General features: G+C 36.4%; 1 protein-coding gene across 3 annotated transcripts in view; it reads right to left on the bottom strand.

Annotated features, from left to right (window-relative positions):
• Positions 1-18,553, bottom strand: part of LOC136028281 (solute carrier family 12 member 6-like) — a 240,876-nt gene that overhangs the window by 58,054 nt on the left and 164,269 nt on the right. For all 3 annotated transcript variants that reach the window (XM_065706024.1, XM_065706023.1, XM_065706025.1), the window contains exons 14-15: positions 10,877-11,078; positions 5,177-5,392 (exon numbers count right to left, since the gene is read on the bottom strand). In XM_065706024.1, the coding sequence (XP_065562096.1) occupies positions 5,177-5,392; positions 10,877-11,078 (418 nt within the window). The remainder of the gene's footprint in view (positions 1-5,176; positions 5,393-10,876; positions 11,079-18,553) is intronic.

The raw sequence follows: 18,553 nt of genomic DNA, 5'->3' as shown, positions 1-18,553 counted from the left end.
GTCAAAAGTGACTGGAGGGTCACTAACCCCCCTCCCACGGCCACTATTTCCCCAAACACATTCAATAAAAATTTTACGATAGCCATTTTGTTCAACTTAATTGAAAAATCCTGAAATTATGTTTTTGAGGATGAAAAAGCCCCTATGGCCCTCAGGGCAAGGGTTTTCAGTTATTCCCTAAGGGGCACATAAGGTATATATATAGAAAGGGTGATCGTATAAAATTCGGGGGGTGGGCTCATTGATTTGCAGTCAGATATTCTATTACCCTTTTTAAGATTCAGAGTGAAGAGGTTGGATACCCACCCCACACCTCGTATTTTCCCGAAATATATCTGATAGAAATTTTGAGATGACTATTTTTTGTGGTAGAAAATTCGGAAACAGCTCACTCAATTCGAAATTAAAAGGGCCAGTGCCCTTTTTAATAGTCAAAAGTAATTGGAAGGCAACTAAAACCCCTTCCACGCTCACTATTTCCCCACAAACATCGAATCAAAATTTTTAGATAGCCATTTTTTTCAACGTAATTGATAGGAGCAGAAATTATGTCATCGAAGATGACAACTCCCCTCCCCCCTGCCTCACAGCCCTGAGGACAAGGTAGGTTTTGCCCTGGAGGACCAGAACACCATTTGTGCTTTACTGAAAAAAAAATACGTTTGAAATGTTTTCGCCTTTCTTACTTTCATAAATGAAAAGTTATAAAAACCTTAAGGAAGAAATGTCCGTAGGCTATATGTCAATTAATCTGAGAATCCATGGTCATTTGTTGGTTTGTTTTTTTCAGTAAAATTCAGATTGTGTTCTGGTTATGAGAATAACCTAATCTTATTTTTTGAAAATAAGAATGTTTGGTCGAATAAAGGACATATATATGTCAAATTTGCAGGTCAGACGATCGTCCGTAGTATTTCATCACTGGATGATATTTACTGAGTTTATTCTTTATTTATTTATTTTTTTCAGCATTTATTTGTGCGCCTTATCTATTTCTACCAGTATTTTACAAAGCTCGTCATTTCATTATCGAATTAATCCGTTTTCTTTTTTGCACTTTATTATTCGTACCCGTTACCTTTTTTTTGCCTGTATTGTTTACCCTTCACCGCTTCATTATCGTTATATTGTGGGATCCAATTTTCCTCGTGTATTTCAATTTTTATTTTAATATGAGTTAATTGGCTTAGATGAATGCATAGAAAATCGCCTTGAAATATTTTTCAATGATCAGTTGTCTTTTGATGAGATTTTATCTCATCAACAGATGAGATCTGTCATTTACCCCGGGAAGAGAAAGTAGGTATATTAACCTCATGAATGGAGAAAAAATTTAAAAAAAGAAAGATAGTTTATGTGTAGGCAAGTGGAATTGCCATATTACGTCGTCTCATGAGGAAGTGGTTCAGTTAGTATTTGCAATTATGAAATTGATATAGTTGGTGTGTGAAACATTTTTTTCAGTTGAAACAATTCTGTCGTCTTATTCTTTTCCAGATTATTGTCTGGCATCAAGGACACGTCAAAATATGGCTAGAGGTGGGCTAGCAGTTTTTGTTAAAGAGGAATTAAAGTATAGGGAGAGAGATGTTTTGAGTTTATGGATTGAAGGTAAGATGGAGATTTTTAGTGTTGAAGTGGAAATGAATGATAATTTAAAAGTTATTATTTGCTTGGTTTACCGGCCCCCTGGTTCTTCTCCGCAAGAGTCGTTGATTGAGATAGAGAGTTTTATGGATAGACTGGGATGCGTGCATGATATGCGGTGTGTGATAATGGGTCATTTTAATTTTAATCTTTTTAATTATAATGGCTTTAATCTAGAATTTTTGAATTATATGGTTTCGCATAGGTATTTTCCTGTGAATTTGATTCCATCAAGGATTAGTGACAAATCAGCGACATTGATAGACAATATTTTCGTATCTGATGTTTTAGTCAATAGTAGCCATTGTGAAGTGGCGATTTACCCCGCGTCGGATCATTTACCACTAATGTACTCCATACCGAATATACATACTAAGTTGAAGCAGAACAAAAAAAAAATGGCGAAAGAAACGAAGAAGGAAAATCTGCAAAAATTTACTCAAAATGTGAGCTTTATATTGTGGGATCATATTTGCAAAAGGTTGAATGCCTTGCTTTTGAAAAGTTTATGAACGTTCTCAATCCAATATATGATGAATGCTGTCTTCTTAAATATGTAAATCATCGTAAAAATACCAAGAAAAAACCTTGGATGACACAAAAGATTATTGATTTGATTGAAGTGATAAATAAGCAATGATAATAATGATAATGATAATGATATATGATAGATATATATGATAAATATATATGATAATGATAATAATAATGATAATAATGATAAATAATGCTTACAAGCCTTATTTGAACTGCCCATCTGAGCTGAATTTCACAGAATTTCACAAGCGACGAAAGCAACGATTTTTACAGTGAAGCGTTTAAAGAAAAACTGGGGGATATGAGAGGGACGTGGGATCTAGTGAATAATGTGCTGAAAGGAAAAAGGAACCATAGAGATGAATGTCAGAATCTACTGGTTGAAAGTCATGAAATATCCGATTGTCAGTTGAGCGGATGAATTTGGTAAGTTTTTCTCAGAAATTGGAAGAGACATTAAGAGACATATTCAAGCTAAAAGTGATTTTCTTTTGGATAATCTTTTTGATGATACAAGAGGCAAAAGACACACGTTTGAATTTGATAAGTGTAGCTAGAGTGAACTGACGAAAATAATCAAAGATCTGAAATCTAACGCAGCAGGGACAGACGGTCTGAACCTAAGAGCTGTGAAAAGCGTGATGAATTACATCATACCATGCCTTGTATTCCTCTTTAACTTGTTCCTCTTCACAAGGGAGGAAGCAAAAAAGACCTAACAAACTATAGACCGATATCGCTTTTACCAACTTTATCAAAATTATATGAAAAGTTCATATAATTCATATATTTCACACAAACGCCTCTACAGTTACCTGGAGGGACTCGGCATGCTTTCTGAAAGCCAGTTTGGATTCCGGATTGGACAATCAACCTCTGATGCATTACATCACCTGATGGTTGTTATAAATGGTGCACTCAAAAAAGGCCTTATTCCCATGACAATTTTTGTAGATTTAATAAAAGCGTTCGACACTGTTGATTTCAAAGTTTTGTTAAACAGGATGTCCGCGCTTGGGATTCTTATTACACTACTTGAATGGTTCAAGTCGTATTCATATGGGAGAAGTATGAAAGAAGTTGTTTGTGATTTAAGTAGTAAGTTATTTCCTCTGGTGTGCGGTGTGCCACAAGGTTCTGTGCCTGGACCACTATTATTTTTGATATATGTATATATCAAATATATGATATATCCGATATATGATATATATCGGAAGCAGATTTAACCACGTTTGCCAATGATACAACGCTTACCATCAGTGCGAAGTCTCTTGAAGAGCTGGGAAAAAAGGCGAACCAGAGAGTTACTCAACTACTAACGTTTTCGTCTGCAAGCTTTTTGTCTATAAATAAAAGTAAGACAAATTATTTAATTTTTTGTAAAATATGTCGAATTGTAAATAATGCTTTCAAACTGATGTTTGATGGTTCGGAAGTGATACAAGTTTTTGATTGTAAATATCTTGGTTTTCATTTGGATGAAAATTCTAATTTTAAGTGGCATTGTGAAATTTTGTCATAAAAAATTGCAAGGGGTGTCGGAATTCTGCGGAGATTTAAATATTTTTCTTTTCTAAGTGCTTTGAAAAATATTTATTATGCTTCAATTCATTCTTATATAGCGTATGGATGTTCTATTTATGCATGTAACTTTGAGTCAAATTTTAAGAAAGTGCAGGCTATGCAAAATAAAGCTCTTCGTATTTTAGGAAAACGTCTTAATTGTAGTGATACGGTTAGTTGTTTTAAGTCATTATGTATTTTACCGGTAAGAAAGATATGTGAACACCAGATTGGTGTATTTTCTTTTATAAGCGTTTAAATCAGCTGGGCCCTTCATATTTTAGAAATTTTTATTTTGATCATGCTCATTACCATGAGTATGAGACGAGAAATGCGAGTGTACTAGTCAATGATATTGGAGAGTTGTCTAGAGGTAAGTTTTACGTGCAAAAGTCGGGCGTGAAGGTGTGGAATCGTCTTCTGGAGAGAATCAGGAAGTTGGAGAACCAGCTTTTGTTTAAAAATAGATTGAAAAATTATCTTTTTGAAAATAAGGTAAAGTTGGAGTATCTCTCCCAGTATTTTAATAAATATTTATAGGTTATTATTACAAGTGGATAGGGGTGGGTTAGGGTGGGGGGGTACGAGATGTTTATTATTGTTGATGATTAGTTAAATAAATGTCATGCGCTCCTACACAGGACACAGTTGTGCCCTTCATGGGAGACTTGTGTATGTTTTTTGTAATTGAACATAAATAAAATGAATTGAATTGTGAAAAATTGTGAAAAAAAGTCATATGGATTATCAGCACTACTTATGTTGATTTTTGATCGTTTTGAGTTTTATTCATTTAATGATAGTGATTTGTGATAGTTTTACTCTTGAAAGATTACTTGACTTTATTGTTGCTCATTCTTGGCTTACTTGAGCTCTTTACTTTACTTTGAAAAACTTGTCATGTGAAAATTTTTTTTTAATTAATTATTAATAAAGAAGGTGGGAGCAGTGAAGTGGTTAAAAGCAGAATAGCCAAGGCTCAGAGCGTTTATTCACAGTTGAAAAAAAATTTGAAGAATAAGAAGATAATTCTGCAAACCAAGATTAGAATATTGGAAGCTACAGTGATGACAGCGGTCAAATATGGTTCTGAAGCATGGGCGCTTCGAAAAGGGAATGAAGATTTGTTCTATATTTTCCAGAGAAATTGCCTACAAATTGTTTTGGGTACCCGTCCATATATCAAACAACAAGTTGTGCGAAAAATATGGCTATATCCTTCTGACTGGGGCTGTAACAAAATAAAAATTCAGATGGCTAGGACACGTTCTGCGGATGAAAGTTGACAGAATACAAAATATTGTCAAAGTGAGGTCTGTGAGGGGCAGTTGCTCCCTGCTCCATAGCAAATTTGTGCCCTTGCTGTTATGTACATGGTGTAATTCACCACATGGTGTAATACTTCTGTAAAAACAAAAGTTGTACTTACCATTTCAACAACTTCGACGACTGCGTCAATTCGAAGCTGATAAAGAAAATCCTTCAAGTCCTTCTTCATTTGAATAGAATTGTCCTCTAGTTGAGCAACTGTGAAGATCCGTAGTTTACATTTGCTCCAGCATCGATGTTTTTTCAATAAAAACGGCAAAAGCATTAAAAGACCACCATCATGGACAATCCACCACACATCAATAAACCCATTGAGCTAAAAGAGGAACAAGCTGAATATTACTGTTTTAATCATGGAATAATGCTCACAGTACAAAATCAAAATGCATGAAGCGTGAAAATTGATTGCTGTTTGTATACAATCACTTGCCAAGTTAGATGGAAGTTGATGATATATTTCTGTATGAAACACTTTCAGAAGTAAACGGACTTTCAGAGCACATTAAAAGCAAACATACTTAATATTTGTTTTTTTTTTGTTTCCATAAGAAGACAAACTAAAAGAGAAAACCATATAAAATCTAGTCAGCAAAATTATGAATTAAAAAATGTAACTGCGTCATGTAAGCGAGATCACAGTCATAACAACAAAAACAGACAAAAACTATTATGACATAGTGACAATAAAATCTAAACGACTAAAATGTGGCATTAACCACATCATAAATATTATACAGTTTGGAAAATTCCTACCATCTCCATTTAAGATTTTTGCGACACATTAGTCTCAAACAATTCTTTATAACTCCGCCTTCGCGCGTATGCAATTAACTTCCCTTTAATTGCAGAGAAACTTCCCTTTGCGCGCATTATGAAGTGTCCCATTTCTGAACCAAATATTCCATAGAGTATAATATTTATGCTGTGCACATGACCAAAGAATATTTAAGAGAGCATATTGAATGTTCAATATTTAAGCCGTGGTTGAATCGGAGTCAGGAACTTTGCTGTTTTATTTTATTATTTGTCGATACACTGGGCATTCGATTTGTAAAACTTTGACATCATGTCGACATTTTATCGTCTTTTCATAACAAAAAATAGGTCTGGTGTTTTTCTTGTTGACTTAGAAGTTGTAAATTCAAGCAGCAAAATTAAAATAGAAGGTTAAGTGATAATTTGTGATTTGTTTGTGTTCAAGAATGTTGATGAGCATGGAAATCAACCAGTTAACTGATTAAAAGTTGATGTTCGGTCAGTTTAGTATTAAAAAACTATATTTGAATAAAAAAAAAGCCTTCAGTAAGACATTCTAAGGCAACGTATAAAAGGCACATATTAAACTCTAACAAGATCATAACATGACTTTGACTTTCTTTCTTCTTTCTAATGTCAGCTCAAAAGAGGCTTTGAATATTCATCTAAAGCTGACACAAACCTCTCGTTATACTGGTAAAACACGGGCACTGATTCGAAGCCGCAACCTTTGAAGTCACAATCTTTATGGCTTATGAGGCATAAGAAAGATGATCTCTTCCTTATCCCTCCTTATCTTTAACCATAACCTCTTTTTTATCCTTTAAATTCCTTTATATATATATATATATATATATATATATATATATATATATATATATATATATATATATATATATATATATATATATATATATTTATCCTGCGATTAGATAGAAGGTGACCAAAGCTCTGTCATTCCCATTGCAAAGGGGCCTAGATGGGCTTTAAATGCAGAAATTTTCTAGAAATATGGAGTTGTAGTAGTGGCAGTAAATACGTCTCCTCTACAGAGGTTCTTCAGAGAAGATTATTTGTGACAAGTTAAGGGCATGTTTGCTGTCTTAAAGGCGCGCAAGTCGAGAGTATTCAATAAACAACGAAGCTGATTTATAAAATTGATTATTGAAAATATCATTAATACCGTTAGAAAAAGAGACATGTTAGAAAATTAACTATAACTTTATTGTCGTAAATAATTTATCTCAGTAAAATGCATTGTCGTTATTGTTACTATTAACTTATTGCTTGTTATTCGTCTTAGAATTGATTCGTATTGAAAATTCTTGCGGTTTTGGCTTTTTTTAAAATTTACTCAAAGTGATATTATCAGTTCCTAATAAAAAGGGTTTATTCCGAGAGCTTGAAATAAATTTAGTAATTTACATTGTACTATTAATTACTCATAGCACCATTACTTAGTCATTTTATAGATTTTACAAGATTTGTAAAGGCAAAGGGGAAATTATGATGTAAATTCATCAAAACCCAGTGCAGCACAACCGGCAAGCATAGCTGAGCACAGAATATATGTAAAATGTATAATTAGGCCTAAACACTCCAAAACAAAGCTTCTACTGAACCACGGCACCACTCCAGCGTATGAATCAAACACCATCGAAAAGAGACCCTGTCAATACCTGACGAATCGTCGCATCGCCACCAGCGCACAACCACTGGCCAAGGTAGTAGCATTCCGCTGATTTTGGATTAATTTGCACCAATTCTTTATTGCCTCAGCCGTAATGTTGGATTTTTTGTTTTCTCGTGTAGTTAAGGATTTCAATTTTCCTACTGAAAAAAATTTATTCAGCACCATTTCTTGTAGCACATCCATTGAATATAGAATTGTCATTCGAACAGACACTAAGTTAATTTCCATTTAGGAACTTTAGAGTTAAGGACCTCTCTATTCCAAGACACCTTGGTATTATACTAATCATATAAAAAAAAGCCTCAGCCAGGGTAAATTGCTTGATTACAACCTTTAGAAAAATTCTGGCACCTCCTCCACCCTTTGTTTTGAAGCAATACGGCCCATATACGAACTTGACCTTACTCTTCACACAAGGAACCTATATACCAAGTTTCATCAATATATCTTTTTCCGTTCTCGAGTTATTGAGTCCACCGACGGACAGACGGACAAATGGATATTCCGATCTCATAGGTATCCATAAGTTTTCCTATAGGATCCCAAAAATAGTTGATTCGAAGAAGAAACGGAAATTGAAAACCAATCCTTTTCTTCTTTCTGAAAATTGCGCAAAATGCTGCATCTTTGTGACATGTCTCTTGCGATTTCTCGTGGTATTGGACATTAAGTGTCGCGAGAATACTGGTCCGAAATCAGAAAGTCGTGAGGACTGCAGAGCTAATCCCCAGTTTCTGAAGAATTGTTGAATTAAGACACGCTCCTGCTGATGATGCATAGGCTCGTAATTTTTATTATTCATGCGATGATTTTCTTTGACATTTTTCTAGGTCGAAGAGACATTGCCAATAAAAAAAAGAGAGCGGAAAGAGAGGGCCAGGAGGCTGCCTAAAAAAGGAGAAGGGAGTCGAAAAAAGCTGGAAACAATCCGCAACCAAGTTGCACTATACTTTATCCTTTTAAAGGCATGGGAAGAAACCAAGGATGACGGTAACGGCAACATTCTTGAGTTCTGGAGACTTAATCGCGGTAAAATTCCGTCAATTCTGTCACCCTTGCCTGTAAGTTATTGTCTATTACTGCGACTAGTGTGACCACCGAAAGACTATTTTCGATGGCAGGCCTGGTAGTGGTGCAGAAGAGTAGCGGCCTCAGTCTACACAGAGTAGATAATTTGATTTTCATCTACCATACCATACCGTATCTACAATACTTCTACCATAGTAAGTATTTTCCTTAAAAGAAGGGATGATATAAACAACAGACATAAAATTATGACTATTAAAAACTAAATAATTTAAAAATTAATTCGACTGGGTTTATTCCATAATTTCTTAAGCGTATCTTAAGCGTATATACAAAAGCTTACGCAAACACTAATAATCTTCAGTATTTTTTCTACACTATTAATTTTTCTTATCCTTTGTTTGCTTGGTGGAATTAGATATTTATACCCTGTACAGTTCAAATATCAAATATACAAAGGATGAAGACAAAGCATGTTTAGTTTCCTTGCTTGTTTGTTATTTATTTATATTTTTGTGTGTATATGACCCGTGGGCTTTTGAAATACACTTATCTATCTATCGATTTATCAATACAAAGTTGAAACTAAGTAGCTTTTCTAAAAAGCATCTAGTAATGGAGGGCGGGTGCTTTTTTCGTAGTAAAATATTGTGTCAGGTCCTAGCTAATAATTCTCCCATTTTCTTTACAATCGGAGTAACTGACACGGACAAAGTTCGTGTACTCAAAAATACGGAAGCTTACGATACTTGCGTTACCTTCCATTTCTCGTTTTGAATTGAAGGTAAGGTATTTGTTTTTAGTACGGGGAATCAACTGCATAACACCAATTGCATTAGAGCTATGAGGTATATATATATATAAAGCATATTAATTCATTAATTACAGTAAGCTACTACTACTGCTAGCAAACTCTCGCAGCATCAAGTGAATTGAGGCTAGCACACCATTGCGCGCTCCTCTTCCGTCTCTATTGCTTGTTAAAAGATTCAAACTATACTCCGTCACCCTAAGTTTCCATTTTCTTTAAATCCTTTCTTACGACCCATTTCTGCCCAATTCAAGAGGTTGACCCCATATTGATGGCAAAAGGCCAATTTTTGGTAGGTATATTAACTTTCATCCGCAAAACGCGTTAAGATCTTTAAATATATCATGATTTAGATTAATTACATTATCAAACAGTTCGTGGTAACGAACTGTAATAAGGAGCGACCCGGCTCAATAGTAACCAAAATTCTAAAATACGAAATTTTGACACCAATAGTTACATCAAAAGAATTGCATTTTAATGCTGATTTTAAATATATAAATTTCATCAAGCTTAGTATTACCCATCAAAAGTTACGAGCCTGAGAAAATTTGCAATATTTTAGAAAATATGGGGAAGCGCCCGTTAAAAATCATAGAATCTTAACGAAAATCACAGCATCAGATTCAGAGTATCAGAGAACTCTACTGTAGAGGTTTCTAGCTCCTATCTGCAAAACTGTGGAATTTTGTATTTTTTGCCAGAAGACATATCACGGATGCGTGTTTATTTGTTGTTTTTTTCCCAGGGGTGATTGTATCGACCCAGTAGTCCTAGAATGTTGTGAGAGGGCTCATTCTAACAGAAATTAAAAGTTCTAGTGTCTTTTTTAAGTTACCAAAAATTGGTTTATGACAAACAAATTTTAGCTCTTTGATCAAACAGTTCGTGGTAACGAACTGTAAATAAGGAGCGACCAGGCTCAATAGTAACTTAAACTCTAAATACCAGAATGTTGATACCAATAGATATATAAAAAGTATTGAATTTCTATTCTAACTTTAGATATATAAGTTTCATCAATTTTAGTCGTACCCATCAGAAGTTACGAGCCTGAGAAAATGTCCCTTAATTTAGAAAAAAGGGGATATTACCCCCTAAAAGTCATAGAATCTTAACGAAAATTACACCATCAGATTCATCTGTTGTAAGATGTTTTGCTAGCCGGACGGCACAAGTGACATCTACCAACTTATCGAAATTTGTTTGTAAATATTTTTACAATATTAAATAAAAACAAACCGACCCTACTTTTTGACAGAAAAAACCAATGCTGCCACCTTTCTCAAAAGGAACAAACTAAGCAACATTTTCCGTTGTTATACTGAATACCCCCTAAAATTCGCACCCCCACCTACCAAGATAATAAGTATCTTAATCACAAGCAAAGAGTGGCAGAACACTTTATTTATTTTCTTTGTTTAATTTTCTTTGCTGTTCCTTTCATCTTCTTAGTCAATTTTACCAGTGTTCTTTTAAAGTTTTTTTTCTTTTTACTTTTGAAGCTAATTTACCTTTTGTGTGCTGTCAGGGAAAGTTTCCAATCCTTTAGGGACTAAAACAGCCATTTCATTTGCTCTTGCAGTTTGAATGGCAGTGACAAACGCCGAGTGGGGCTGATCACCAGTCTCGGTCTCTTCACGATTTCTCCAATGTCTTGGCCAGCATACAATGACAGTGTTGGGCTTAAGGCCTCCAAGACCTGTATTTTGAATTCTACAAATGAAAAAAGAATTTTGTATATTTGAAACATATATTTTTTTTTTTTTTGGGGGGGGGGGGGTCGTGGGGGTTACAAAAAAGCTTTAAAAACACATTAAGTATCTGTTTACATGCATTTTGTTACATTTTTACGAGTCAGACAAAAAAAAATTGGGGAGAGGGGTTCAGATCGAATATTGCCCCCTGGATACGGCCTTGGTTAACCACCATGCGACAAAAGTAAAAATTTGGCCTTTTGCAAATGAGAAGTCTTTTTTTAGAGTCGTCACAGACTTTTTCAGACTACTAATGCAATTACTAACAAATCACTGCAGCACAAAGCCAACTGAGTCCAACACAGCTGCAAACACCCCTCCTCCATCTCCCATGAAGTTCTCGTTTCCTTTAAATATTTTTTACGACATCCTCCCACCCAAACCGTGAGCGGTCTGCTCTCTGTTTAGCCCTAGACGGTTTGTCAAAAAGAGCAATCGGCATTGTATGATATACCCCTGCAGCTCAAGAAGTGAAGTTAGGTTAATCCTTATAAAAAATACTCAAGTATGATAAAAAGATATGATATTTTGGAGTATTATATATTTTGCACATTAGGGGTGGGGTAAAGTACAGCGGGTCTGCATGCAGGATGTGTTAGCTACAATTATTCTAATATTATAAAATAAGAATTGTTTTCTGACTCACAATGTCCAAATACTTTATAAACCCACCCCCACCCACCCCCTAATGTGTGAATATATAGCCCAAATTATATATTTCCAATCTGTTCTGTGAATTCTCTATGTCTTTTCTCACGCTAAGTTGAAAGAAACTAGCAAAAGAAACCAGTTTACAGTGCATCAATGCATGAACAACTTGAGCTGCAGGGGATATATCATATAAGTACCGGGCAATCTTTGGCAATATCTCATCCTTCACCCGCAAAAAGTGCACTAGCAATCTCGACCTCGTTCTCATTATAAGCCTAGAAAGCGGGATTGAATCACACTTTTTGTACAGCAAACTGTTTGAAATACAGTAAGTCAGTCGAGTACCCAAAGGCATTAGCCGCTATACCCATATGGAACATTTCTTATTCATAACATTGAAACATAATAAAACAGATATATCGTGTAAAGTTAATACTCCATGTCTGGCACATGCATAAGCTGGGACGGCATATCAGGCAGACGAGGATTTATGACCGTCGACAAGACATCTGTTGTTTTGCTGCTTGAACCCAAAAAGTACAGCAACAAATAGCACTTAAACTTTATTACGAAAACCGCTTGTATTCCCATTAACAATGAGATTTTATTAGTACTGAAGTTCAGCTATTGCTACTTTAAGGCATTTAGGAAGTTTCTGTCAATCAGAAAATTCTATGAAAAATTAAATTTGCTCAAACTAGCACTAGCTAAATGGGCAGGGTTCATGTAGTATGGGTATTTTCACATAGCTATTTATTTAGTTTAAAAACCTTTTTATGTTAATCCTTTAAAATTTCCGGGTAAGGTACGATGGGCGGCCATTTTTCTCTTGATCGGTAATCGGACCCAATTATGATACTGCTTAAAAACGGTTATTATCAGAAGCTTAGGAATGGTGATTTCAATGACGCAAGCTTTAAACTATACGTTGTCTTCAGGCAGATTTCTCAAAAACTAAAATTTAGCTTATGGTAGATTACAAGGCCTTTACAGTGGCGTAGCTAGGGAGAAAAGAGGGGATGGTTTTCCCTGGGTGCAGCCTCTAAGGGAGCACCAAGCGGATTCTTTTTAATAAACCATATTTGTATATTTATATTGTGGCAGTGATAGCATGGGATGGTGGTCAAAACCGACATCATTTCTGGGCATTGGAAACCCTAGCTACAACTCTGGGTACCTAGTATCGAGGATCTAAATTTTTAAAATTATCGGATTATTAATATTTAGAGATTATTTTTAGAAATTAAATAGATTGCTTTTAGAGGTAATTTCTTATTGCCTCGTTTCTTATTAATACCCTAGGAATTTCATATCTATCGCGAAAAGCATAGGATTCCACGTAAAGGTCTGAAATAGAAACATACAGATAGAAACGCTTGTTTGTTGTTTTTTTTTTGGGGGGGGGTAGTAAAAATTTTGTTTTTTATTAACAGTTTTATTTGATAATTCGAATAAGAATTGCCCAGTAGGGTGGAGCTTATTTTAAAAATTTTGGAAATATTATTTTCTTACCCCCCTAAGTTGTTCCATATCACCTGAAAACATTGTAGAAAAAGTTTGAGCCATTTATAATAATGTTTAGGGGTAGCTCAAGTACCTCAAAGATTAAGAAAAAAAGTAAAAAAGAAGGAAAAAGTAAAAAAGAAGGATTTCGAGCAACTTGTATTTTGCTTAAAAACACATAAACAAAATTGTTTAGTTCCTATTTATGGTTGACCGGATAGAGTCTGTTTCCTGCTATCGGGATAAGCTCTGCGGTGTTCATTGACAACTTGCAGCAGAACCAGACATAATTTAGCCGGCAATGCAAAATTTCCATCCTTCAGAGATGAACGTGTTCAGACTTGTTTGCTTTTGACCGGTTGCGCTTACTAGAGTCTCGGACACCAAGACTCAGTCTGGTGTAGTTTTTTGCTCGAGGCGATATTGTATCAGTTCTGTTTTGTTATCAGTGTTGTTTTTTTTACAATAATAAGCTAACTGTGTATTAACTTGTCTCAAGACAGTAGATTTCTATAACGTTAATGACTACTGAGCGTTGATTGACGAATTTGAATGTAACTGAGCCTATTCTTTTGTTGGAGAAGCAATGAGTTGAACAATTTTTGCTCTTTTTTCTAAAAAAAATTCACCCTACCTAAGTTCATGATTATAAATTCTGTTTTCTTTTTATTTCAGACCCAATTGAGACTGAAAATGTTAGCAAATGCAACTAGATCTCGAACGGAGTTATATCTCATTGGTAGCTCTGTGTCTGAATTAAGAGGTAGCAAGCTGCCTTCATTGCGAATGGCTCTTGGGTTCTTCCTTCATCTCCAACTTGAACTGAATGAGACCATTAGGCACTCGTCGGCTGCTGCTGTAACCGAACTAGCAAAGTTTTGGCGGAAAGCTCGAATTCCAATGAGAGATCATCAAAACTGTCAAACCAAGCTTGAGCAGGCATTTGAAGAATGGCGTCTTCTCAAGAAGAACAAAGCACGAAAGTCATCAACTCAACAGGCGAGAGAGGCGGCCTTCGTATCTAGGCTCGAGGATCTTTTTGACATCGCTCACGCCGATGCCCTGAACACGATGTCAATACAAGAAGACAAAGATTTCTTGTTAGCCCAGCGAGAAAAAGGGAGACGGGGGTCAATGGTTGGCGTAGATGAAACACTAGCTTGCAAGGAGAAAAGGGTGTCTGAGAGAGAGCAGCAAACACTTAAAAGACGACAGCAAACAGAGAACATACAACAGATAGAGGCTTCCACAGCCGAACTTACCACATCTGGTTCAGAGATCAGCGCAGCAGAAGACGTTGACAGTGAGGGGGCTGTTGGAGGAAGTAGAACTCAAAAAAGAAAGAGGGGCCGAAAAGCTGTAGTTACACCTGAACTAGCAGCAGCTCTTGATCGTACTAAAGTATCAGACCGCAAGGCTGTTTTTGTCATAGCAGAAACTGCCAAAAGCTTAGGAATGACTATTGACCAACTAGCTCTAAATAGAGATTCAGTTCACCAACTCGGAACAAAACATCGAATTCACAGTTCTGCAAGCATCAGAGCCAAGTTTCAGAGTGATGTTCCCCTCGTTGTCCACTGGGACGGCAAACTGATCCCCGACCTCATTGGAAAAGAGAAGGTTGATCGTCTGCCTGTTTTGGTTTCCGGAAAAGAAGTTTTACAGCTACTCACAGTAGCCAAGCTTCCATCCGGAACAGGCGAGGCTCAGGCTTCTGCTGTCTTCGGAGCTATTGAAGACTGGGGCATACCCGGCCACATCCGAGCCATTGTGTTTCGATACTACAAGCTCAAACACTGGCAGGATCTCTGGTGCTTGTGTTCTGTTGGAGCAGAAGCTAGGTAAGGAACTCTTGTCACTGGCTTGTAGACATCATATTATGGAGCTCGTCATTGGTGCTGCGTTTCGAGTGTGCATGGGATCGACATCTTCTCCTGAGGTTCCACTCTTCAAACGCTTCCAGGACTATTGGAGATTCATAGATACAGATAAATATGAAACAGGAATTGCAGCTGATGATGTGGCGCGTCTAGTGGATGACATCAAACAAAGTACCATCGATTTTGCTAACAAGCACCTTGAACAGAGCCAGCCGAGGGATGATTACAAGGAATTCCTGGAACTTGTGCTCCTCTTTCTTGGTGCTACTCCTGTGAGAGGAGTACGATTCATGTCACCCGGAGCGATGCACCATGCCAGATGGATGAGCAAAGTGATATACAGTTTAAAGATCTGGATGTTCCAGGCTCAGTTTAGACTGACTCTCACAGAAGAAAGAGGTTTGCATGACGTGTGTGTGTTTGCAGTACGTGTGTACCTGAAAGCCTGGATCTCTGCACCTTTAGCCTCAGGTTCTCCGTACAGTGACCTACTACTGCTGAAGTCGCTGCTCGAGTACTCGTCCATCCATTTGGCAATCTCAAAGGCCACATCAAACAAGTTTTCCGGTAACTTGTGGTATTTGTCACCCGAACTCGTTGGCTTGGCTTTCTTCGACAGTCGCGTCAGTTCGTCGACGAAGAGACTGATGGTGAGTACCATGCAGAGTGAAGACGACCAGGAACAGGAACGTACCAAGCGTATCACCATTGATCTTGATTCAGCCAAGAATAAAAACCTGGAACATTTTGTTACAGCAAAGTCAGCAAAACTTTTTCAAATGATGGATCTTCCGGATGGATTTCTCACAGTTGATCCAGACTTGTGGGAAGATAGACACGACCACAAGCTAGCGTCAGAAACTATGAGGTCACTCAAAGTCGTCAATGACCACGCTGAGCGAGGAGTGGCACTCATTCAAGAGTACAGCGGTTTTATAACCCAAGATGTGTCGCAGCTGCAATTTCTGCTGCAAGTTGTCAATGAACACCGCAGAGTTTATCCCGACAGCAGGAAGCAGACTCTGTCAGGTCAACCATAAATAGGAACTAAACAATTTTGTTTATATTTTTTTAAAGCAAAATACAAGTTGATCGAAATCCTTCTTTTTTTTCTTTTTTCTTTATCTTTGAGCTACTTGAGCTACCCCTAAACATTATTATAAATGGCTCAAACTTTTTCTACAATGTTTTCATGTGATATGGAACAACTTAGGGGGGTTAAGAAAATAATATTTCCAAAATTTTTAATTTTTAAAATTTTTAATCGAAATCCTTCTTTTTTTTCTTTTTTCTTAATCTTTGAGGTACTTGAGCTACCCCTAAACATTATTATAAATGGCTCAAACTTTTTCTACAATGTTTTCATGTGATATGGAACAACTTAGGGGGGTAAGAAAATAATATTTCCAAAATTTTTAAAATAAGCTCCACCCTCAGATGTTAAAATTAATTAAAATTTTGAGGAATCAGGGCCTCGAGGACCCCTCAGCTTAAGTCCCTTTCTTCAAACTGTACAAGTAGATCAACTGGACCCTGAGTCATGTCTGTTGATAATGCTAGATGTTTGTTTCAGTCTGTATCACAATGTTCGTTTGCCCCAAGGGTCAGTATTTAAATTTTAGCCTTAGACAATTGAGTTCGTAGCGCTTGTAAAATACACCCTTCCTCCTTTATCCTACATCAAACTCTAGTACCATCTAGTTCATCAACTATGTCAAATTGAGTCTCCTTCAGTCAGCCAGCCGTGACAATTCAAAATATGGTCCAGTTTTTTATTAATGGAAATCTGGGTTCCATTACCTAGACAGAGTGCGTTCGACAGACTTGTCAACTCGATTGCCCAGCTATATTTTGTTGATTTTAACAAAATTTGTTGTCACCTTTTTCTTTTTTTGACGATAGATTTGAAAAATTAAGCTTTGATGCGAAAATCCTCTTTCATAGTCATGTAAGTGGGTATTAAGTTTTAATAGTAGAAACAGGAATTATTTTCAAACAGAAAACCTGCAATAGCATAGCCAGACGGAGGAGGTTGAAATTCATAGAACATGTGTACAAATAGAAAAATTGGGACACTTTGAGACAAACAGCTCCTAGCTCCACTTTATGCGTGCCTGAACTCAATTTAAAAGAATAAATGCGAAAACACCCTACCTAGTTTTTGCTATTTGGGTGCGAAAATTGCAAGAGCTGAATGTAATCATGTTTCAAAACGTCAAAAAATGTCACAGAATACAAAAAATGTCAGAGTCAGAAAATGAAAAGTTTACCCTCTTTTCAAATTTTACTGTAGCTCTGTGCCACCTGAAACCCTATACTACAGAGCAAAGAGTATAGGTAGCTTATATGAGTAAAATTGACACTAGTGCCAACTAAATAAAACCACCATTGCCATTCATCTTTTGGGTACACTTAGAATTTTTTCTAGCTTCGTAATCGTTTTTCTGTCAAAATCTGAGATAAGACACTTCCTACTCCGCTAGGTTTGACAACTAAACAAATTAAATTAATTATTTTTATTGTTACAGTGGAAAAAATGTCAAGTGTCGCCAAATGCTAGATGGCATAGAGGATCTTTGTCTACACTAGCGCCAGTTACCACTTTTGTAAGTTACCATCTTATTACTATACTTGCAACTTCAATAGAGACAAAACGACAATGTGTGTATACATTTTCTATGCCCCATTTAACGTAAGGCAATGTGCAGTGTCACCTAGTGAAACCAAATGATGCTAAGGGACGGGGTTTGGTAAAAAAAAAAAAACGTAGACAGTATTCCTTAAATTAAAAATAGAATTTTATTTTGCCATAAATCGCTTGCTGAAAGTTAAACACTTGCAATAGAGTCCATTCTAATGTCTCCTAAATATATTTCTAGTGATTAACTTCGGCTGAGAAGTCAAGCCTTAAACCCTGAAGTAGGGGATAAAAATCAAGGGGGCACCCGCTTGACAACTGTGACAACTGTGGCGGAGCTTGTGCCAAGTTTGGTGTAGTCCTGCGACAAAGGTGCTGCTCTGAGATGCACACCAAGTGATAGAAAGTGAACGTCCATCACTAAAATATCATGAAGATCCATTATAAAAAAAATCCATCCGATGCCGTATATTTAGGAGCACAAACCAAAAATAGGTAATACTAAGTTTACCACATTTCCATATTAAGACCAGCTTTTTTAAGCAAAAAGCTTGCCAATATCGATGATCATCGCTACGTGGAATGTACCCAAAATCCTACTCCTGAAATTTTCGAGGGGGCACCCACTTTTAGAAACCACGTAGACGAGGTCAATCGTGGTTGAAATTGTGCCAAGCATGGCAGAGATTATGCCAAGCATGGCAAAACTGTGTGGCACGTGGGTTGGAGATGTACGCTGGGTAGCAGAAAGTTGTTGCGGGG

The sequence above is a fragment of the Artemia franciscana genome, chromosome 6 (assembly GCF_032884065.1).
Source record: "Artemia franciscana chromosome 6, ASM3288406v1, whole genome shotgun sequence".
Lineage (NCBI taxonomy): Eukaryota > Metazoa > Arthropoda > Branchiopoda > Anostraca > Artemiidae > Artemia > Artemia franciscana.
The sequence above is the reverse complement of the archived record's forward strand: the minus strand, read 5'-3'. Positions and strand labels throughout refer to the sequence as shown.